Source organism: Gigantopelta aegis, chromosome 14 (genome assembly GCF_016097555.1).
Source record: "Gigantopelta aegis isolate Gae_Host chromosome 14, Gae_host_genome, whole genome shotgun sequence".
Classification (NCBI taxonomy): Eukaryota; Metazoa; Mollusca; class Gastropoda; order Neomphalida; family Peltospiridae; genus Gigantopelta; species Gigantopelta aegis.
This window is the reverse complement of record NC_054712.1, coordinates 37,824,842-37,849,368: the sequence shown is the minus strand read 5'-3', so window position 1 is coordinate 37,849,368 and position 24,527 is coordinate 37,824,842. Positions and strand designations below refer to the sequence as shown.

Genomic DNA, 24,527 nt, shown 5'->3' with positions numbered 1-24,527 from the left:
AACACCTTTGTTAATATAGATACTGATATCCTAAACATAAAGATGTCGTTAGTATGTAATTTTAGTTATCAGAAAGGATCAGCTAGTTGTAAACATGTTACAATTGGCACATTATATATATATTATTATGGCAGCACAAATTGTTTTTTTTAAATTCATCACTCACTATATAGACTGTGTTTTAGCTAGCATAGAAGGGCGCTCCGCCCTGACCGCGTTTTGTGACACACAACCCCCCCCCCCCCCCCCCCACCCGTCGGTTTTGTGTAATTATTATTCTAACACTAAACTGACCTGAAAATGCATTAAACATTTTCTGGGAAGCCTGACTGAAGCCCCCTACAGATCTCGCTCCCTTTGGTGGTTTGGCTCATCTGCCTTCGACAAACTAACTTTGCCCTTTTTGGAATTTTGTGACACCCCATTTACAAAATCCTGGATCCGCCCCTGCCACACTGTGGTGGTGACTTAGTGGCATCCATAAAAGCCCATCCACTACATGTACATGTATGCCAAAATCTGTGACTTCTTTTTAAATCTAGACTACATGTTTTTCATATAACTTATTTTCAGTTTGTTTCACCTGGACATTGAATATACATACACATGTATTCTGAGAGTACTGTTAAAGCAATACATGTTTTGTACCGGGTCCAACACATTTTCATATCTCCTAAGTTCAAGGGCCATGACTCTTATGAAAAATTGGTAAATTACCAATCAAACCTGATCAATACTACATGATAAATCTCTACACCAAATTTCAGCTGAATTGAAACGCTGTGTGTGGCGGGGGGGGGACTATAGAATTTAAAACAAATTTATTTCTTAAGTTCAAGGGCCATGACTGTTAACATGGGTAAATCGTCATGAAACTTTACCTGTACTGATAAATCCATATAAAAAGTTCAGCTCAATATTTTGAGTCAATTGATTAAAAAAATAGTTTGAAAATCCGTATGTGGGACAGACCTACATTCCCCTCTGGTGGGACGGTAGGGGACTATAAATATCCCTCTGGAGGCTCACTAAAGACCACTCATCCCCATACCTAGCAATGGGCTATGCATAAGTGACTCCACCCATCCCCATATTGGGCTATGCATCAGTGACTCCACCCATCACAATATTGGGCTATGCATCAGTGACTCCACCCATCTCCATATTGGGCTATGCATCAGTGACTCCACCCATCCCCATATTGGGCTATGCATCAGTGACTCCACCCATCCCCATATTGGGCTATGCATCAGTGTCTCCACCCATCCCCATATTGGGTTATGCATAAGTGACTCCACTCATCCCCATATTGGGCTATGCATCAGTGACTTCACCCATCCCAATATTGGGCTATGCATAAGTGACTCCACTCATCCCCATATTGGGTTATGCATCAGTGACTCCACACATCCCTATCTCCCGCTTTGGGCTATGCATCAGTGACTCCACCCATCCCCACCCCCACATTGGGCTATGTATCAGTGACTCCACCCATCCCCCACATTGGGCTATGCATCAGTGACTCCACCTATCCTCATCCCCCATATTGGGCTATGCATCAGTGACTCCACCTATCCCCATCCCCCATATTGGGCTATGCATCAGTGACTCCACCTATCCCCATCCCCCATATTGGGCTATGCATCAGTGGCTCTTACATGTCATCAGGATCAGCCATTATGCCATGTTGGTTTCAGAACAATGAAGAACACTAATATATATATACACACACATATTTCAGCAATCAATTGTAATACTGTCTTTTTTGTTAATTATATATTTAAAAAAAACATTCATCTTTTATTCATTCCAGAATCAAATATAAAAAGGAGACATAACTGTATAATATATAACAACAACAATATACAATATATATATAAAAATATTATATACATTACTAACTAGATATATACAAATAACTAGAGTAAGTAAACATTGCAGTAGCCAAATATTTTATATTTACAAATTATCTTATAAAATCATCACACTAATTATATATAAAATTAAATTGAATTAAATGTCTTGTTTACTGTTGCCATTCAACTATTTTGGTGTCGAATATAGATGTTGATCTCAATGTAAGTAAAAAAAAAAAATCTAGTTTATAGAATTTTAAATTTAATCTTATAAAAGGAATAATTTATAATGTAAAATTCATGTTAAAAGTTATATTTTAAAAAGTTTAAAAAATGTATTTAGATTTTTGTTAACATGCATTGATACTAGCATTCACAGATGCAATTTTATCCTGTAACCACTGTTTCTATTGGCCAATTATCATAATGGATAAAGCAAAGTCATAAACTATACTAGCAGATTATGACTTTTGACGTCACTCATATGACTTCACATGCATAGCTACATTACAAAATTGCTCATTTGACCTCTAGGTCATTGTACAATGTAGCTGAAATAACAGAAATAATAGCTTTTCCCCTTCATTTTTTATGTACTGCAGGATAAAATTTATAACTAGTTAATTACGTAGGATATCGGCTTTATCCTCTTCAGGTCAAATGGGGAAATTTCCCATTCTTACCGTCACAGGATAAAACCAATATCCTACATCATTAACTAGTTATTTCTCTATATAAACGCGAACTGAACTCGAATATTTAACACCAAGTTAAATGCTAATGCATTTTAACTAAAAATAACAATTAGCACCATTTTTTTTTTTAACATGCATTGAGATGAACATACATATAGGCAGGGCTAGTTCTGGGTGATAAAAAAAATAGTCACCAAATAATCTTTAAAATGCAAAACCCATAGCTACTTTCCATAAAAATACCAATAGTCATTTCTGGGGGGCAATTTGTTTTTTTTTTGCTTTTTTTTTGCTTTTTTTGTCAATTTTTTTCCCCCAATTGTTCTTAAAATTTGCAATATGCGAAATTGGCAATTGGCAAAGCTAGCCTTGTAAACATACATATAGGTGCCACTAAATAGCACGTTTCACTTATCTGGGACTTACAGTTCATGAAATACTGTGCTAAAGATGAATAGTAAAATCTATATCTCACCTCTTGACTACACCAAGGTGAGATAATAGCAGGTAATACAACAAGATAATAACAAATGATCAAATATTTATCTGGGATTTTAAATAAATCAAGTCTATTGGGTTTTTTCACCTTTTAACAAAAATCAGTATCAAAAACTAATAGAACACTGTTCGAGGATTCAAAATATTTTGGGGGATCTAGAATTTTCCCGAGCTTTTTTTCTCAAAAAGTATTACGAATCAATAGAACACTTTTCCGGGATTCAGGATATTTCGGGAGATCTATTGTTTTCTTGACCTATTTTCAAAAATCAGCATCAGCAACAAACAGAAGACTTTTCCAGGGTTCAGGATATTTTGGGGGATCTACTGTTTTCTTGAGCTTTTAAAAAAAAAAAAAATCCAGCATCAACAACTAATAGAAGACTTTTCCGGGGTTGAGGATATTTTTTGGATCTAGGGTCTTCTTGAGCTGTTTAAGAACTGCCATACCAGCCGGACCAAATTCCTTCTCGAGAAGACCTCGCTTTCCGATTCCAATCCCATGTTCCCCTGTACATGTCCCATCCATTGACTGACCCAGTCTGTTAAAGAGAACATGTCAATTAAAGATCTACATGTATAAAAAGGTGCAACATACATACAGGATTTAGGTTGGGGCCCCAAACAAGTATTTAGCAATTTGATGAATTTGGTCAAAACATCAACAGCAAAATTAAAAAATTTCAGTTTGCCAAAAACAAATGAAAGCCCTTTAAATTTTTTTTATATATATCACCCAAAATGAATTCATTCCTATAACAGGCACCTGTGTGTAAGTGACATTCGGGATTGGAACCCACCATCTAAAAACTTTGCTCCCTACAGTCTTGATCCTCCAACATTAAAATTTATAAAATCATGCGCCTGTGATGTAAATTGTTTCTAACTAACAGATTCTTTTTAATGACTACCAGGGCGTATTAAAAATTACATAATAAATACAATTTGATTGTTTCAAATATATATAGACGCCAAACTGGATTGTACCTCTTAAAGGGACATTCCTGAGTTTTCCGCAATTTTTAATATGTTATCGACTAACAGCGACGTGTTAACGATTGTAATTACATATCAAATATATTTTTCTGCATCAAATATTAGTGGCTGTATAGTAAACATGTTTCTGATCACACTAATATTTGTACTAGGTTAAATTTCATTTTATTTCCTAAAAAAACAAAAACATTTCATACATACGAAAAATATTTCATACATACAAAATTATTTGAAGACAAAATCCAGTTTGGGCTTCTTACAAATATTAAGATGACCAGAAACACATTGAATAATACAGACACCGATATTCTAAACAAGAAAATATATTTAATATGTAAGTTTAGTCGTAGAAATATTTTATTAGTCGGAAACATCTTACAATGCAACAAACTCAGGAATGTCCCTCTAATAACGTTTTATGTACATGTATTAGGACGTAAAATGAAGGCTGAGCTACTGCAAGTCATTAGGATGACCATAAACACATTAAATATACAAACACTGATAATTAATGTAAACAAGATAATGTATTTAATATTCTATTTTCATCATTTGAAAAAGTTAAAAGTTTGTTTTGTTTAATGACACCAATGCAGCACATTAATTTATCAATCATCAAACATGTCAAACATTTGATCACTGTGGCACTTAGTCAAAGGAAATCGGTACATTTTTTAATTAGCAGCAAAGGATCTTTTATATGTACTTCCCCACAGACAGGACAGCACATACCACAGCTTTTGATATACCAGACATGGGGCACTGGTTGAGATGTAAAAAAAAAAAACATCAAGAAGGAAATGTTTTATTTAACGATGCACTCAACACATTTTATTTACGGTTATATAGCGTCGGACATATGGTTAAGGACCACACAGATATTGAGATCTGGGAAACCCACTGTCGTCACTTCATGGGCTACTATTTAAACCCATCAGAGAATAGGTCCATTATGGGGATTTGATCCTTTGACCCAATCATCTCAGGCATCATTTGAAAAACTCTATTTGTCAAAAACATCATGCAATTACAGCAGACAATGTCTTTATAGAATGTGCCATGTCATAAAACAAACAGTGCTTAATTTGGAAAGCTATAATTTCTTCATCTGAGCATTCGGTTACTCACAGGGATATACGTTCCGCAGTTTGCAAAGCTACGTCTCTCTCTGCCATATTATTCTCATCCAATAAAAACAGAGCATGGATATTACCATCCCCAACGTGCCCAACTAAGAATGCTGAAAAACAAAAAACAAACAATTAAAGACATACATGTACTTACAAAACCATTTTCACCGCAATCTCTTTCACCGTCTCCAGTTCTTGCGAGTTTCCCGGCTCAACAGGGAAGAAGACGTGAAAGTTTCCATCTCCAACGTGTCCCACTATAGGACCTAAACATACAATAATATTCATATTAACTAAACAAATAACATTCATATTAACTGAACAAATAATAGTCATATTAACTACATAGACAATAACATTCATATTAACTATCACACATACAATAACATTGATATTAATTTAACAAACAATAAAATTGATATTAATTAAACATACTATTAACTAAACATGCAATAACATTCATATTAACTAAACATACAATAACATTCATATTGACTGAACATACAATAACATTCATATTGATTGAACATACAATAACATTCATATTGACTAAACAAACATACAATAACATTCATATTGACTTAACATACAATAAATTTGATATTAATTAAACATACTATTAACTAAACATGCAATAACATTCATATTAACTAAACATACAATAACATTCATATTGACTGAACATACAATAACATTCATATTGATTGAACATACAATAACATTCATATTGACTAAATAAACATACAATAACATTCATATTGACTTAACATACAATAACATTCATACTAACTGAATATCCAATAACATTCATATTAAATGAACATACAATAACATTCATATTAACTGAACATCCAATAACATTCATACTGACTGAACATCCAGTAACATTCATATTGACTGAACATCCAATAACATTCACATTGAACATACTAACACTGAATATCCAATAACATTCATACATAACTGAATATCCAATAACATTCATACTGACTGAACATCCAATAACATTCATACTGACTGAACATCCAGTAACATTCATACTGACTGAACATCCAGTAACATTCATATTGACTGAACATCCAATAACATTCATATTAACTGAACATCCAATAACATTCATATTAACTGAACATCCAATAACATTCATATTAACTGAACATCCAATAACATTCATATTAACTGAACATACAATAACATTCATACTGACTGAACATCCAATAACATTCATATTGACTGAACATCCAGTAACATTCATATTAACTGAACATCCTATAACATTCATACTAACTGAAAATCCAATAACATTCATATTAACTGAACATACAATAACATTCATATTAACTAAACATACAACAATATGAATATTAACTAAACATACAATAACATTCATATTAACTGAATATATTAGCCTGGGTACAGCCCTGCAACTGATCAATCTTTTTATTACAATCAATCATGAGAACATCATCAGCCTAATCTAAAACCTACCAATAACTCCTGCATCCTTTATCAACTGTTTCGTTTTGATAATCAATTCTGGCAGTTTGGAAATGGGTACACAGACATCTGTAGAGTAGGGCTAAAATAAACAATCATAGATGGGCGTATAAAAACAGAGTTAAACTTAATATATACTCTTCAAAAAAAGTAGGGGAACTCTAATAAGAATTTACAATTGCCAAAATTGTAAGGTATATTAGCTGTGTGGAATGGTTATATGATAATAATGAATTAATTGGGCAAACATTACAACTGGTAGTTCAGTATTACAGTAGGTTTTATGACCACCAAAGATCTTGAAAGACGATTGCGGTCAGAAGTGAAATTTGAAAGTTGATGTGTTTTTTATTAGTAAATCACAAATTCAAACAATAAAAATGACTAAACACAAAACAATAACAACTGTATGATCAACAGAATGAAAAGATTGACAGAAATAATGTTCCACAGTGATTAATCTACCTTCTTGGAAATTGTCAAAATCGAGAATGATACCCCACGCATGTGTATGGAGCAACTGCGTGATGCATGTGCAAACTATGGAATGTGTTTCGGTGTGTTGATAAACAGACCTGAATGTCCTTTACTAGGATGTCTGTGGTCAAAACATATGTTCTGTCCAACATTAATATTTCAGGTTTCCCTACTTTTTTTGAAGAGTATATATATATTTTTTTTTTTTTTTTTTTTTTTTTTTTTTTAGCATGCATCAAGGTGGACATATATAAGTACAACTATAAACTAAGATTCATTTATCTAGGATTCCCAGTATGTGAGAAATGGATCTAAACTTGATAACATAACATAGAACTAATAAAATGTCTGAAAAATAAAACATCTTTATCTCGGCTTTCGACAAAAATAATGTGGTGGATGTATTAAGTAATTTTATATGTCCAAGACCATATAGGGAACATTTTGTTCAATATATCACACTGCAAGTTGCTATGCAAGTTTCAGATATCATATATAATTCTAGAATGTTAATTAGTAGTTATTACTTAGTTTTTAAATTGATTAGCAACTGTTGCTAATTAAAATTTTAAAATCAAAGGACCAAATCTGCAAAACTTATTTTTATCTTGTGTTCCTACATACCAGTATATTTAGACTGCTTACACACCTGTGTCTTAAGAAAAACACGCTACTAGTGATGGAAATCGTTTGAGATTTCATCATCAATCATCAGATATAATCAGTTGGCACCAACCGATCCACTTTTGATTACACAATCGGTTAGAATTCCATGACCATAAGAAGGCTTTGAATTATGAGGACCATGTACCTATTGTCGTGTGCACCCTGTAAATGGCTAACTGTACCTTTATTAACTATTTAATAGAATGTTTCTTTATGTACACATGAAAACAAATCCAAACCACTGTATATTTACACCAATGTTACCATCTAAACTGGAGGCACAGTAAAGTTTGTTTTATTTAACGACACCACTAGAGCACATTGATTTTTAATCTTATCATCGGCTATTGGACGTCAAACATATGGTCATTCTGACACTGTTTTTAGAGGAAACCCGCTGTCGCCACATAGGCTACTCTTTTTTACGACAGGCAGCAAGGGATCTTTTATTTGCGCTTCCCACAGGCAGGATAGCACAAACCATGGCCTTTGTTGAACCAGTTATGGATCACTGGTCGGTGCAAGTGGTTTACACCTACCCATTGAGCCTTGCGGAGCACTCACTCAGGGTTTGGAGTCGGTATCTCGATTAAAAATCCCATGCCTCGACTGGGATCCGAACCCAGTACCTACCAGCCTGTAGACCGATGGCCTGCCACGACACCACCGAGGCCGGTCTGCTGAAGGAACAGTTACAGTTAATATTTTCCCACACAATCAATTATGGATTTGTATAATCGATCATCACATCGAAAGAGCCAATCTGATCAATTTTTTATTACAATCGATCATTGGAACACCAGAAGAAGTTTGTTTTGTTTAACGACACCACTAGAGCACATTGATTTATTAATCATCGGCTATTGGATGTCAATCACATGGTCATTTTGACACAGTCAGAGAGGAAACCCGCTACATTTTTCCATTAGTAGCAAGGGATCTTTTATATGCACCATCCCACAGATAGGGTAGCACATACCACAGCCTTTGATATACCAGTCGTGGTGCACTGGCTGGAACAAGAAACAGCCCAATGGGCCCACCAACAGGGATCGATCCCAAAACCGACCACGCATCAAGCGAACGCTTTACCACTGGGCTATGTCCCACCCCCTCATTGGAACACCACTACACGCTACATAAATTTGGCCTAAAGTGTTCTGGGATACGTCTGTCCAATACGATAAATTCAACAAACAAATCATCTCACCTTCGATCCAGGCTTCAAGGCCATACAGGCGTATATGATATCATGACGAGCTTTCCACAGCCTGTTCCTCTCATCGGCATCACGGGCCCACACAAAGTCAGAGCCACCATTTCCTTTGCACAACTCCTCTAAAATAGTTTATATAATAAATATAGAATAGTAAACGTGCTTGCCTGTCATACCATTTTATGAAACGAGTGAACAGTTTTGGTATCTGACGAGCGAAAGCGAGTCAGATTCCAACACTGTTCACGAGTTTCACAAAAATAGTTTAGTATTTTATTTATTACAAACCAACTGCAAACAAGCCACAATGCAGAAGTAAGCAGATGTTGAGAACTATTACATTATTTTTCTACGAACTGGGTCAGTAAATGATCTATGTCACAAGTAAACTTAAATGACGTCACAGTGAGCAACGAGACATCAGCAATGTACAGTTTAGAATTTGGCACCAAGCTTGCATTAATGTCCGTTAATGGGGTGTTTAAATTCACAATAATAACTGAATTGTTGATCGGACCAGCAAATACTGAGCTGATTGAATGGGATTGACTAAATGTGATGCTGACATTTTGTACATAGAGTCATGAAAATGAATAGCAGTTTGACGACAGACACTTGCCACAACATTGTTTTGGCTTCGTACACAGTAGGCAGGTTTCCTTTCTAAGACTATGTCAGAATTACCAAATGTTTGACATCCAATAGCCGACGATTAGTAAATTAATGTGCTAAAACAAACTTAACTTTTTTGGTTCATATCAAAGTGTTACATCCAATCTGATTAAAATTAGCTTTACTGGTCTTGCCAGTAGATCTAACAGCATTGCATGGACTCCCATGTCCAGGTGACATTTCATCTATAAATAACAATTTAAATATCGACCAATTACACTTCGCCTTTTATAACGTTATTCGGGAGCATACAAATTCTAAAAATATCGGTCAAGACTACATGTATGTAGGCCTATGCAATAGGCGAACTTGTTGGTCTATTTCAACATTGAAAAAAACAAGGGGGAAAGTGCAGTAATAAACTCTGTATTTTATACTAGTATAAACAGATTTTATGGCTGTACCATCACAGGTTTTTTTTTGTCTTGAAACTAATTTTAGATAAAATTTTATATTGAAATTAGTTTCTGGCATACTTCATAATTCACCCGAATCTTTTCGTACACCCTTGGCATAAACCCGAATGTTTTCAAATTCTTTTCAAATCACTGGCATGATCTTGCAAGTAAGGTTTTGATTGGTCGAATGAAAAGTCAACTGGACATGAGCTCCAACAGGCTGCTGTTAGATCCACATGTAATAGTGGAGCTAACTTTAATTAGATTGTGTTACATCCTACTTGAATGTCAAGAAATGGACCCAAATAATTTTTTTTTTAAAAACCCCAAAACATTACGGCTAAGACAAAAGTTGATGCTGTTGCCATCATTGTAAAAGTAAATACATACATCTTGCTTTTAATTTCTGTCGAGGCAAAAAGCAGACTAGTGAGAACCATGATATATTCAGAACAGGCTTCAGTTTAAACCTAAACCGCTCAGTCTTTAGGGATTTTTGAACACACACAAACAGGATGTTATGCCACTATTTTGTACATTTAAATTAGGGAATAACTATGATGTATTTGATCACTTGCTGGTTTTACAAATGGTCAAATACAATATAAACAAGATACAACATATGTAGTTCTCCATTTTCAAACAGGTAATAGTTTACTGTGTACTTTTTAATATTTATTTACCAACAATTTCGACTTGAGCATCGAGTCCACTGGCCGCACCATGGAACTCCAGGAACAGAGAGGGCGCCACTTTCATGTCAAAATGGCTGTACTTGTTGAACGCATCAATGGAAACTTCATCAAGGAATTCTGAAATAAAATGTAAGAAATGTTTTTAACTATACATCACACCAACCAAGAGTTTGTGTGTTTGTTTGATCAACAATTGTAGTTGAGCTTGAAAAACAAAAGGAATGGAAGGAAGGAAATGTTTTATTTAAAGACGCACTCAACACATTTTATTTACGGTTATATGTTGTCAGACATATGGTTAAGGACCACACAGATATTGAGACAGGAAACCTGCTGTCGCCACTTCATGGACTACTCTTTTCGATTAGCAGCAAGGGATCTTTTATATGCACCATTTTATAGACAGGATAGCACGTACCATGGCCTTTGATGTACCAGTCATGGTGCACTGGCTGGAGCGAGAAATAACCCAATGGGCCCACTGAAGGTGATCGATCCCAAACCGAGAGAGAGAGAGAGAGAGAGAGAGAGAGAGAGAGAGAGAGAGAGAGAGAGAGAGAGAGAGAGAGAGAGAGAGAGACAGGAAAGAGACACAGGAAAGAGCTATCCATAAATTATTAATGATAGAAACCTATATATGCTTATAAAATTAGTTGTTTCTGTCATGCCTAATTTTATTTTAATTTAATAAAAAATACTTATTTTTTAAAATATAATATCCATTGAGATTCAGCTATAAATCATTGTTCAAGTTGTCATTTGTCAAAAAAAAAGAGACATAGATGTGAAAACGTAATGCTGAGCAAAACACTACTTTAAAGTATTTGAATCAAAAATTAAAATTTTAAACCTAAAAGCCCCACTTTAACATGCACTGTAATGACCATACAGAGGTCAACTAAAACCAAGTTTCATTGGTCTATGATTTATAGTCTCTAAGAAATCAGGGCTCGAACTTACGAGTGGCACCGACTGCAATTGCCGTCATTGAGATATAATTTGCTATAGGTCGGAAGAGTCATCAGTGGCAATTGTGTGCTGCTAGATACAAAATACTGCCATCGGCAAAACTTCACAACAGCAGCAAAATGATAATATCTGGTGCACATTATTTGTACATTTGAAATATGTCTACATGCAACAAAATAACCATTCCATCATATTTATTTTCTGAAAAAGTTACCCTTTAAAAAATTACCAGGGGCAAGCTAAAAACGTGGGTGGTAAATTCTTAAGTTCGAACCCTAAGAAATGGAGCTGTATTGCAATAACTAACGTTGAAGTTAAACACAAAAGCTGACACTGTTGAAAACAGACTTGATTTACTGACCTATTCGAGCAATAGGAATTCCAAACTGCAAAACATTCACAGTTGTATCCACTGCACCCTGGATTGATTCAAAGTGAACCACCGCAGATATTGTCTGCAATGACGAAAACAATATATAGTTTAACAGTGGTACATGCACAGAGTACCAGATTTCTGCTGTCACTAAATGGAACTCTGTGATTGTGCTGGTTTGCACAGAAATCCAGACTGTACACGTGACATGCTCATTTGGACAGAAGGAAGGAAGGAAATGTTTTATTTAACGACACACTCAACACATTTTATTTACGTTTATATGGCATCAGACATGTGGTTAAGGACCACACAGATATTGAGGGAGGAAACTCGCTGTCACAACTTCATGGGATATTCTTTTTGATTAGCAGCAAGGGATCTTTTATATGCACCATCCCATAGACAGGATAGCACATGCCACAGACTTTGATGTACCAGTCGTGGTGCACTGGCTGGAGCAAGAAATAGCCCAATGGGCCCACTGATGGGGATCAATCCCAAACCGACCACGCATCAAGTAAGCGCTTTACCACTGGGCTATGTCTCACCCCCTCATTTGGACACAGCCCATTGTACAAACAAGTTATCACTAACTGAATAGTTTACAAAATAAAGATCGAAAGAAAAAAAGAAATGTTTTATTTAACGACGCACTCAACACATTTTAATTATGGTTATATGGCGTCCGACATATGGTTAAGGACCACACAGATATTGAGAGGAAACCCGCTGTCGCCACTTTTATATGCACCATCCCACAGACAGGATAGCACATACCACGGCCTTTGATATACCAGTCGTGGTGCACTGGCTGTGACAAGAAATAGCCCAATGGGCCCACCGACAGGGATAGATCCCAGACCAACCGCACATCGACCAAGCGCTGTACCACTGAGCTATGTCCCACCTCGAAAATAAAGATCAAATCCTCACCCATTGCACCTACCTACGTTTATACCTCCCTCCCTCCCTGCCTGCCTCCGTCCCTCCCTACCCCTATCTTTCTGTGTCTCAGTTTCTCAATCACCATGTTAAACAAAACCAGATGCATTTTGACAATGTGTTGTTAAATATTCAGCCAATTGCTAATTTTTATACAAAGTGGCTACAACATTTAATATTACCCATATGGGCAGAGAGAGAAGTGGGGAAAGATAAGTGATCTTTCCCTAAGGAAAGACAAAAACACATTTCTTCCCCTAGATACATTTTTACGTCTTAATCAGTGCTTCACTATAAGCAGTTAATTGTGTGCAAGAATAGTTTCTATGGTGGAAGTCATGTCAACAACTAACTTAACTAATTTACGTCATCAGCGATAGTACGTCACAGCTATGATGCAACACTGTCTCTTGTTCTCAACTTTTCAACTTTTCAATAACAGTATCATTCAAACATCTTCTATAAAATGATAAATATTGATAATGGGTAATAAATAGAATACCCAACTCGCTACCCAGCAATACTGTTTATCTTGCACTTGTGAAATGATGCTGTCCTTCCAAAGGCTCGGGAAAGACAAGATCAATTCACTCGTGCAAGATACACAATATTGCTTCGTAATTCGTTGAGTATTTTCTATGTCTTTGGCTAATAAAAGTCCTTAAATTAACCACATTTTAATAATTTTCACAGAAATATTCTATATATCAGAAAAATGGCTCAAAAAAATTTCTCTCCAGTGTGAGCCCTGTTAATTCCTATCCTAATGATGCCCTTCTCTAGACTAGAGCTTGGAAGATTGGAAGTGGTCATACCGCTTCAGGAATCCCATAGAGTCGCAATGTCGCCTTGGTGATGATGCCCAGGGTGCCCTCTGACCCCACAAACAGATTTGTCAGGTTGTATCCTGCCGAAGTTTTTCTGAAAGTAAACAAGAAAGAGATATGTCTAGATAAAGTGTGTATCTATAAAACACCATCTACAGGTATACTGTCACCTATAGATAAAGTGTGTATCTATAAAACACCATCTACAGGTATACTGTCACCTATAGATAAAGTGTGTATCTATAAAACACCATCTACAGGTATACGATCACCTACAGATAAAGTGTGTATCTATAAAACACCATCTACAGGTATACGATCACCTACAGGTAAAGTGTGTATCTATAAAACACCATCTACAGGTATACGATCACCTACAGGTAAAGTGTGTATCTATAAAACACCATCTACAGGTATACGATCACCTACAGGTAAAGTGTGTATCTATAAAACACCATCTACAGGTATACGATCACCTACAGGTAAAGTGTGTATCTATAAAACACCATCTACAGGTATACGATCACCTACAGATAAAGTGTGTATCTATAAAACAACATCTACAGGTATACGATCACCTACAGATAAAGTGTGTATCTATAAAACACCATCTACAGGTATACGATCACCTACAGGTAAAGTGTGTATCTATAAAACACCATCTACAGGTATACGATCACCTACAGATAAAGTGTGTATCTATAAAACAACATCTACAGGTATACGATCACCTACAGATAAACATTCCAACTGAGTGTGAGTGACCACTCTCCTTTTCTGGTGAAAACTGGATGAGATAATCATACTTATATTGCAGTCTACTAATTCAAGCATTGCAACACTATAGTCCGTCCCACAGGGAACACCTTTTTTCGTGCTATGGAATTGACTACAAGTTATTTATTTCCAAGCCAACTGTTTTTTAAAGTGGACACAAAAATAGTATTGTTTTTTGTTATTTTAAAAAAAAAAATTACTTTTCTTTTTACATGAAACAAAATTGAAATTATTTACAAAAAAAACACATTTTTGTAGGAGGATGGGATGGACTATAGATGACATCAAGATGCTTACTTTGTGCGTCTGCCTTTGCCAGCGGTGTGGATGACGGTGCCGTCTGCCAGTACCACCTCCATGTTGAGAACGTTCTCCCGCATCGTCCCATACCGCACGGCGTTTGTGCCCGACGCACTGGTCGCACACATCCCACACAGAGTCGCATCGGCACCAGGGTCTGAGGAACACAGAAACACTCACAATATGGTAAAACAGTGCATTTTATTATACAGTCAAAACCTGTCTTAATCAGATCATGCCAACGACCTAATATTACAGGATTTGGTGTTTAGAGGGTCACATTTTAGAGTTTTGAAAAATCGGGACTGTGAAACTTGTCCAGTTTTGACAAGATTCCGGTTTGTTCAGGGTCCAGTTTAGACAGCTTTGACTGTATATAACATCTAGTGAAATATTGGAAAATATCAGTGAACTCAGAGGTGAATCCCTAAATATATGCAAGAAGAATTTTTTAATTATAATTATTCATTGGCTTGTCATTTTTAATAATCCATGTGCCCTTGGTCCCCCACCAAAAACTAAAAAAATAATAGTGCTACCAGTAACAGCCTTTGTAGTTCAGAATACTGCCTTAGCAAAAAAAAAAAAAAAAAAAAAAATGTTTTATTTAACAAAGCAACTCAACACATTTTATTTACGGTTATATGGCATCAGACATATGGTTAAGGACCACACAGATTTTGAGAGGAAACCCGCTATCGCCACTACATGGGCTACTCTTTCCGATTAGCAGCAAGGGATCTTTTATTTGCGCAGGATAGCACAAACCATGGCCTTTGTTGAACCAGTTGTGGATCACTGGTCGGTGCAAGTGGTTTACACCTACCCATTGAGCCTTGCGGAGCACTCACTCAGGGTTTGGTGTTGGTATCTGGATTAAAAATCCCATGCTCGACTGGGATCCGAACCCAGTACCTACCAGCTTGTAGACCGATGGCCTAACCACGACACCGGTAGCAAAAACAAATGCTGTAGTGAAAGTAGTTTTGCTTCAACTAAAATACACTTTGTCTGATTAACTCCTAAGTATTTTGTATTTTAAATGCCTGTACTATATTTGTATACATATCTTCTATTTCATGTTGAAAATTACATCATTATGGAGCATTTTAAGGACAAAAGAAAATGAAACCAGATATATAGGGTATAGGCTGGGATTGGGGTATAGAATGGAATAATAAAGCATACATGTAGAATGGTGTAAATATACCAGTCAACAGCGATACTTGTGGGGGGGGGGGGGGGGGGAGGGGTATAGGTTTGGATGCTGGGACAGTCAGTGTATAGGCGGATATGTTGGGACAGTGGTGTATAGACTGGGATACTGGCGGGGGCTGGTGTATAGGCTGGGATACTAGGGGTGGGTATAGGCTGGGATACTGGGGATGGGTATAGGCTGGGATACAGGGGGGGGGGGGGGGTATAGGCTGGGATGGTGGGTATACATTTGGATGGGTATAGGTGTAGAACGTGGTAGAGATACGGACCGACAGGGAACCAGAGCCCAGTGTCTCGGAGGTAGCTGTTGAGAGTCTGTCTGGACACGCCCGCCTCCACTTCCACATCAAAGTCCTCTTCGTGGACCGCCGTGATGGTCGTCATCTTCGTCAGATCCAGACTGACGCCACCCTATAATACAGTAAAACCTGTCAAAACCAGACCCTCTGTAAACCAGAATTCCCTCAAAACCGGACATTTTTCACGGTCCTTTTTTAAAAATCAATACACAACTTAACCTCTCTAAAACGGAAACCTCTTTAAACCGGACATTTTACGTGGTCCTAGGGTGTCCGGTTTAGAGGGGTTTCACTGTACGACTTAATCTGTAATACAATAACTCCTCCCTGTAATACAATAACTCTGTCCTGTAATACAATAACTCCATCCTGTAATACAATAACATGCCCTGTAATACAATAACCCCACCCTGTAATTGAAAGTCTTTACTAGGGCAAATACTTGTGAATAATTTGACTGGTTTTCATCTTATCCTGTCACATTCATTTAACACTCAATGCAAACACCAGTTCAGTGACAAACTGCAAGCACTCGGTTTTCTGAGCCTACAGTTTATAGAGAGAACATTTAATTATCATAATTTTGATTAGCAACAATAGTTGCTAATCAGTAGATGCTAATCAGTTTGAAGAAACTATTACAAAAAGTTTTTTTACCGGCCTCGGAAAGAGTAGCCCATGTAGTGGCGACAGCAGGTTTCCTCTCAAAATCTGTGTGGTCCTTAATCATATGTCTGACGCCATATAACAGTAAATAAAATGTGTTGAGTGTGTCGATAAATAAAACATTTCTTTCTTTCTATTACAATTTAACATTTCCGAATTGTGTAAACATTTCTAAAGTTTGCATAGTCAAAAGTGTGATATGATAATAAAACAAGGGCAGACCAAAAAAAAGAAGTTTTATTTAACAACGCACTCAACGCATTTTATTTACGGTTATATGGCGTCAGACATATAGTTAAGGACCACACAGATATTGAGGGAGAAAATCTGCTGTCGCCACTTCATAGGCTACTCGTTTCGATTACCAGCAAGGGATCTTTTATATGCACCATCCCATAGACAGGATAGCACATACCACAGCCTGTGATGTACCAGTCGTTGTGCACGAGAAATAACCCAATGGGCCCATCGACGGGGATCGATCCCAAATGGACCGTGCATCAAACGAGCGCTTTACCACTGGGCTACGTCTCGCCCACAAAGGGCAGACAAAGGAAATATTTTTAGAGTGGGTACCAATGGCAAAGGGGCACATGGACTAACTCTTAAAAAGGGCACTTCAATAAAAGTGTGGCATTCATAAAATACAAATTGTAAACAAACTGCAAGTTAAAAAACCCACAGAGGCACTTCAGTTTTTTTAGGAGGGGACGGTCCCCCTGGTCTCATCACTTTGGATCTGCCCTAATGAACAAACTGTTTCCTGAGTTTACTATTAAATGTACCTGCAGTGCTGGAATCCCACCTTCCAGACCGGTTCCTAGTCCGAATGGTATAAGAGGTGTCTCTGTGTCATTGCATAACTTGGCTATCTGACTGACTTGCTCCGTACTCTCGGCAAATACAACCACATCAGGCGGACAGCACCTGAAAGTAACACACCATATACTCAGCCAGTCTAGACTGTATGTATTAAATTTAATAAAGTTAAAAATCATAAATGAGAATGCCCAATCCCCAACAATCCTGAAAATTACAGCGGCTATTTAGAAAACTGTTTAAATGACATAATGTTAAAAATTAGCAGGTTTTACAAGACCTGGAACAAAATCGCGCAGTGCAAAAATCCAGAATTCCAGATAAATCCGGAGGATTCACTACTCTCATCTATGAAAATAATAGTCTTAAAAGTTAAATAAAATAACGTTAAAGATAGAGCACACTGATTTGAATCATCAGCTATTGAATGTCAAAAATTTAATAATAGTTTATCCATAGTCTTAGAGGAAATCCACTATATTTTTCCATTAGTAGCAAGGGATCATTTGTATGCACTTTCCCACAGTCAGAACAGCACATATCACGGCCTTTGATATACCAGTCGTGGGGCACTGTTTGGGCCAGAAAAACAATCCAATCAGAGAAATTGGCTCCACTGAGGTGGTTCGATCCTACGATGCAAGCACTTCAGGCAAGCCCTCTACCAACAGAGCTAGAACCAGTAGATTGTATGTAGATATTTCTATGTACGGTCTTGGTTATACTGCCAAAAAAAAAGTTTGTTTTATTTAACGACGCTACTAGAGCACATTGATTTTTTATCTTATCATGGGCTATTGGACGTCAAACATATGGTCATTCTGACACTGTTTTTTTTTAGGAAACCCGCTGTCGCCACATAGGCTACTCTTTTATGACAGGCAGCAAGGGATCTTTTATTTGCACTTCCCACAGGCAGGATAGCACAAAGCATGGCCTTTGTTGAACCAGTTATGGATCACTGGTCGGTGCAAGTGGTTTACACCTACCCATTGAGCCTTGCGGAGCACTCACTCAGGGTTTGGAGTCGGTATCTGGATTAAAAATCCCATGCCTCGACTGGGATCCGAACCCAGTACCTACTAGCCTGTAGACCGATGGCCTACTGCAGTGCATTCTGATGAATATATGTATGTAGGGCTCAAATTTAATGGTGGCAATGCAGTGGCATAGCGTGGGTTGACAGCGCCCAGGGCAAGGCAAGAATTGCATCCCCTAACCAGTGGACCGTTAGCACTCCCCGAGTCCCTTCCATCAGTCCAGAATTTTGCACCCAGGGCAACCGCCCCAGTGGCCCTGCTCACGCTACGCCACTGTGGCAATGCAGAAAATTGTTGCAATGCCCTAGTTAATCTGCTCTAAAGTCCTGAAAATTAAACAACGTTTCACAACCAAACTGGCCGTACCTTATTTTGAATGTTAGTAATTGGTCATCACACTCGAACGGTATTCCTGAACTTGTTTTAAATTACAAAAAAACAAGAAACTGCTCACATTTATATTTCAAAATTCAAGGGAGTCAAGGGCACCCATACCTTCACCGGCAGTAGGGATTGATCCTACAGCCCACAGTATCTCAAGCACGTACTCTACTGTATAATACAGTACACTCACGCATGATAGGACTCGTCGTGCCCATGCTGTTCACGGATAGCTTCTGTTGTGGACACATTGCGCGGACCTGCGATACTTCTCAGTGCCTGCACCAAACTGTCTGTAACTTGGGCTTCTCGCGTCTGAAACAGTTAATACGGAGAATTATTACCCACATGGTTAAAAATATTTTGGTACATATCAAAATGATATGTCCCCCTAGAACGCCAAGTGGGATGTAACACTTTGACGTCTTCGATTCGACAGGATGTCAACCAAACGAGTTACGTGATATAAATTAAGAGAGTTTATGGATAATAAATAGGATATTAAACTCTACCAATTATGTCCCTTGTGAAATAATTTTCACTGTAACTCGCTAAAGCTTGCAACTAACAAGTAAACATTATTTTACTCGGGACATAAACATGATAAATAAATGGAAGCTCATTTCATACATCCTATAATAGTCAATGGTTACTGTGTCTGGGTGTTGCTCCAGACTGTTACATGTATTTCATTTATCTCATATCACTTAAAGTAATAGCACCCAAAAACAGAATAATCACTTTAATTAATCCACTGGAAAAGAAGAAGGAAATGTTTTATTTAACGACACACTCAACTCATTTTATTTTATGGTTATATGATGTCAGACATATTGTTAAGGACCACACAGCAAACCCGCTGTCACCACTTCATGGGCTACTCTTTTTGATTAGCAGCAAGGGATCTTTCATATGCACCATCCTACAGACAGGGTAGTACATACCACAGGCTTTGATATACCAGTCGTGGTGCACTGGCTGGAACGAGAAATAATCCATGGGAAAATGCATTTGATAAGTGTTACTGTAGTCTACATGTATGTTGTTGGATTTCTCTCTCTCTCTCTCTCTCTATTTCTCTCTCTCTCTCTTTCTCTCTCTCTCGCTCTCAACCAAAACGTTAATGGTCGTTTTTGTTTAACAACACCACTAGAGTACATTGATTTATTAATCATTGGCTTTTCAACATCAAACATTTATTAATTTTGACATACAGTAAAGTATTCTTATAACGAACCAGAAGGGACCATGATAGTTCGTTATAGCAATAGTTTGTTGTACACATGCATTTGCATAAGTTGGTTATTACTCTATAGGGAGATAAAACTGGACTTTACGATCAGTTTGTTCTATGCAGTAGTTCATTCTAAGCATGTTCGTTATAAGTGTAATTTACTGTAGTTGTAGAGAGGAAACCCACTACATTTTTTGTTAGCAGCAAGTTAGGAAATTTTATTTGAACTATTGCAGACAGAATAACACACCATGGCCTTTGATATACTAGTTATGTTGCACTGGCTGGAATGAGAAAATAGCCAATGCAATGGCCCACCAACGGGGATGGATCCCATAAATTCTGATATACCAGTTGTGCGGCACTGGTTGAGATGGGAAATAAAACACAATTAGTGAATGGGTCCACAACCCAAGCACTTCTGGAAAGCACTAGGCCTATACCAACCATCTCAAACTACTGAATAACATCAATTTCACAAGCTGTTTAAAATAATATGGCCATGATCAGATTTAACCAGCTTCCACACACATTATCCATCACAGGCCCGTAGGAACGACTTTGGGAGTGGGGGCCACTGATGGATCGAGTACGACTTTGGGAGTGGGGGCACTGACAGATCTGGTACAAACTATATCAGATTTTGGTTCCAATGGCAAACATTAATGTGTGTAAAAAAAAAAAAAAAAAAAAAAAAACCCCACCATTGTCAAAGTGTTGAAATAACTGTATTATATTTTGTATATATATGTTAACCCACGTACTGAAATAATAGTCGGAGTGTTTTCTTGGTTAATTGGTCTTTTCTTTTCTTTCCGTAGCCTGTACCTGTGGTTCTTGATTGGCAGGTGTATATTTAGACAGTCCCTAGACACTGTGTCTAGACAACACTAAAAAGACGTGCCTCTTTTATTAAGATCACAGGGTATTGTGTGATAACCTCAAATCGTAATGGACTTTACCAGCTTTATTACTGTAAGTAATTCTGTAAAAGCCTTGATTAAGTAGACTTTCCCATCTAAAATCACAAAACTGACCAATTACGTCATCCCAAAGAAAAGAAAAGTATCACTTGGGTATCGTGAGTGGTCGTTTTTGCTCGAACGTATCCTACCAATAGGCCTAATAATATGCATTTTTTCTTTGGATTTTTTAAAAGAAAAAAATACTATAACTCCATTTCATTATACTGATGCAAACTGAAATATATTTAGTTAAATAGTTTATTATACTATCAAGTCATTTATGTTGTTTTACAAGTAAATTAGAGTATTTGTTTACACTGTGCATAATAGAGAAGTTGGATCTGAGCTGACGTCACTTCGCCCCAAGCTATACCACCGGACGTCACAAAAATTAAACAAAATGGTTGCCCCCAGTTAGCAGGAATAATCGTGGTTTTTTATTAATTCTAAAATTACGCGTTTTTCATTTGTTAGTGTCAGTATGTGTTGGTGGTCCGGGTATGCATCTTTTCAACGCATAAGGCTCTTGTTGGAGTTTAGTCTCCCTTTAAAGAGAAAACCTGCTACATTTTTCCATTAGACTTAGTAGTAAGGATTCTTTTAAATAGACCATCTCATCTGTAGACAAGATAGCACATACCATACAGCCTTTGTTATACCAGTCATGGTGCACTGGCTAGAACAAGAAATAGACCAGTGGGCCAACCAACGAGGATTGATCAGTCTGACTGTTCATGCCATCAGGCGAGCACTTTACCACTGGGCTATGTTTCGCCCCTCTGAAATTAATAAATGCCATACGATTTAAGATGGAGTGTTGTTGACCAGCTCACATAACAAACACATCACAGGAATGACTGTAGAAATATAGTGTGTTCATTTGTGTGCACTCGCAATCGATTTTACAGCATATTGAATGAATATTCAGCATACTAAATTGACCGCAAACGCTGCCGACAGTGCCTAGCTGTCCTGAACACTCATTCAATGAATTAAATCTGCTATTTATCATTTATGATTTAATGAATGTATACAAAATTATTAACTGTCACCTGTGTATGGGCATGCCTATAGATTGTCTGAGTTTGAAGTGCACGCAAGATACCAAATGCTTGTCTTGCAGTTACAGTAACTTGATGCCACATTGCTTTTGCGTCTAAAACTTTGCTAGTGTAAAAGATAAAATTAGTTCATCGCCATGAATGTTCTGATTAAAGAGTCGGGAAAGCTCGCCATTTCTCGTATAGTGTATTTGAACACTCGGGAATTCTCGGCTTATTCTACGAATTATTTTGCGAAAAATTACGAAATGTTCCGATAAAAAAAAAAACCCACATTTGATTTCGGGTTGCCTGATAGTAAATCGAGGACTTCCGGGTCATATTTCAAGTCATTTTACGAAATTGTTTTAGAAAAAGTTTAATTACAAATAATATGCATGTGAGAATTCAGCAAATCAATTTAGTTTTACTTGGCCTGACTGGATGTTCTGTATTCAGATATAATTTTTTGTCATGCTTGGTAATTTTTTGGCGAACAAACATAATTGTTTTCAGGGTGATTAAAACTGAGATGCATGAGGGATGGGGAAGATTATATTGTAGCGATTTGTGTGTGTGTGTGTGTGTGTGTGTGTGTGTGTGTGTGTGTGTGTGTGTGTGTGTGTGTGTGTGTGTGTGTGTGCTTTTTAGGGGGTGGAGATTCGGGGTGGGTTTTTTTTTTTTTTTTTTTTTTTTTTATTAAATTGTTTGCCCTTACTGTTGTTTTGCGTGGGTTGGTGGTTCTGGGGTTGTTTTTATTATTATTATTATTATTATTATTAAATCTGGTTATACTAGTATACAATCCAGAGTTTATTACTGCACTCTTTCCCCTGTTTTTTTAATGTTGAAATAGACTAACAAGTTCGCCTATTGCATAAATAGTCTTGCCCGATATTTTTAGAATTTGTATGCTCCCGAATAACGCTAAAAAAGGCGAAGTATAATTGGTCCGACCGTCGATATTAAAATTGTTATTTATAGATGAAATGTCACCTGGACATGGGAGTCCACGCAATGCTGTTAGATCTACTGGAGGACCCAGAAGAGCTATTTTTAATCAGTGGAGCTAATTTTTTTCTTCTTCTATATTTGGAGCCGACATAGGGACTGGATGCGTTCTTAACAAAAGAAAGTTAAGTTTGTTTTGTTTGACGACACTGATCAATTTATCATCTGCTATCAAACATATCGTAATTCTGACTCGTAGTCATTAGAGGAAACCCGCTACATTTTTCCTAATGCAGAAAGGTATCTTTTACATTCACTTTTCCACAGACAGGAAAACACATACCACGGCCTTTGTCCAATTGTTGTGCATTGGTTGGAACAAGAAAAAAACAATCAGTTGAATGGATCCACCGAGGTGGATCGATCTTGTGACGCAAACATCTCAAGCGAGCACTCAATTGACTGAGCTAAATCCGCTCCACACGGTTTCTAAATGCAATACAATGGCATGATTTGGCATCCATGTTCAGCGCGTGAATTAATACGGTGCAAAGAAGGAAGGAAATGCTTTATTTAACGACGCACTCAACACATTTTATTTATGGTTATATGGCGTCAGACTATGGTTAAGGACCACACAGATATTGAGAGAGGAAACCCGCTGTCGCCACTTTATGAGCTACTCTTTTCGATTGGCAACAAGGGATCTTTTATACGCACCATCCCACAGACAGGGTAGTACATACCACGGCCTTTGATATACAAGTCGTGGTGTACTAGCTGGAACGAGAAATAACCCAATGGACTCACCGATGGGAATCGATCACAGACCGACAGCGCATCGAGCGATAGCTTTACCACTGGGCTACATCCCGCCACACGGTGCAAAGAATACAATTATAACTCAGTCAGGGCCCATGACAGTTC

At 37.2% G+C, this 24,527-nt stretch overlaps 1 protein-coding gene across 2 annotated transcripts; it reads right to left on the bottom strand.

Moving 5' to 3' along the window:
• Window positions 1-232: 232 nt before the first annotated feature.
• Window positions 233-22,796, bottom strand: LOC121388370 (probable D-lactate dehydrogenase, mitochondrial). 2 transcript variants are annotated; one of them, XM_041519669.1, is made up of 12 exons: window positions 22,662-22,796; window positions 19,604-19,725; window positions 17,956-18,097; window positions 16,475-16,616; window positions 14,985-15,144; window positions 13,899-14,004; window positions 12,127-12,220; window positions 10,785-10,913; window positions 9,026-9,153; window positions 6,664-6,754; window positions 5,330-5,441; window positions 233-3,591 (listed from the first exon to the last, which is right to left on the bottom strand). In XM_041519669.1, exons 1-12 carry the CDS (start codon window positions 22,752-22,754, stop codon window positions 3,423-3,425), a joined length of 1,488 nt encoding a protein of 495 aa, XP_041375603.1. In that variant the 5' UTR covers window positions 22,755-22,796; the 3' UTR covers window positions 233-3,422. The 2 variants fall into 2 exon arrangements, with proteins under 2 accessions (XP_041375603.1, XP_041375604.1); XM_041519670.1 differs by lacking the exon at window positions 5,330-5,441 and adding an exon at window positions 5,174-5,285.
• Window positions 22,797-24,527: the final 1,731 nt, after the last annotated feature.

Bases quoted from the DNA above. Each gene is read 5' to 3' on its own strand.
- LOC121388370 (XM_041519669.1), bottom strand. From the start codon at position 22,754: ATGTGGCATCAAGTTACTGTAACTGCAAGACAAGCATTTGGTATCTTG. The intron at 15,145-16,474 runs GTCCGTATCTCT...TGTGTTCCTCAG, and splicing joins TGGGCTCTGGTTCCCTGTCG to ACCCTGGTGCCGATGCGACT. The intron at 6,755-9,025 runs GTGAGATGATTT...TGTTTATTTTAG, and splicing joins CCTTGAAGCCTGGATCGAAG to CCCTACTCTACAGATGTCTG.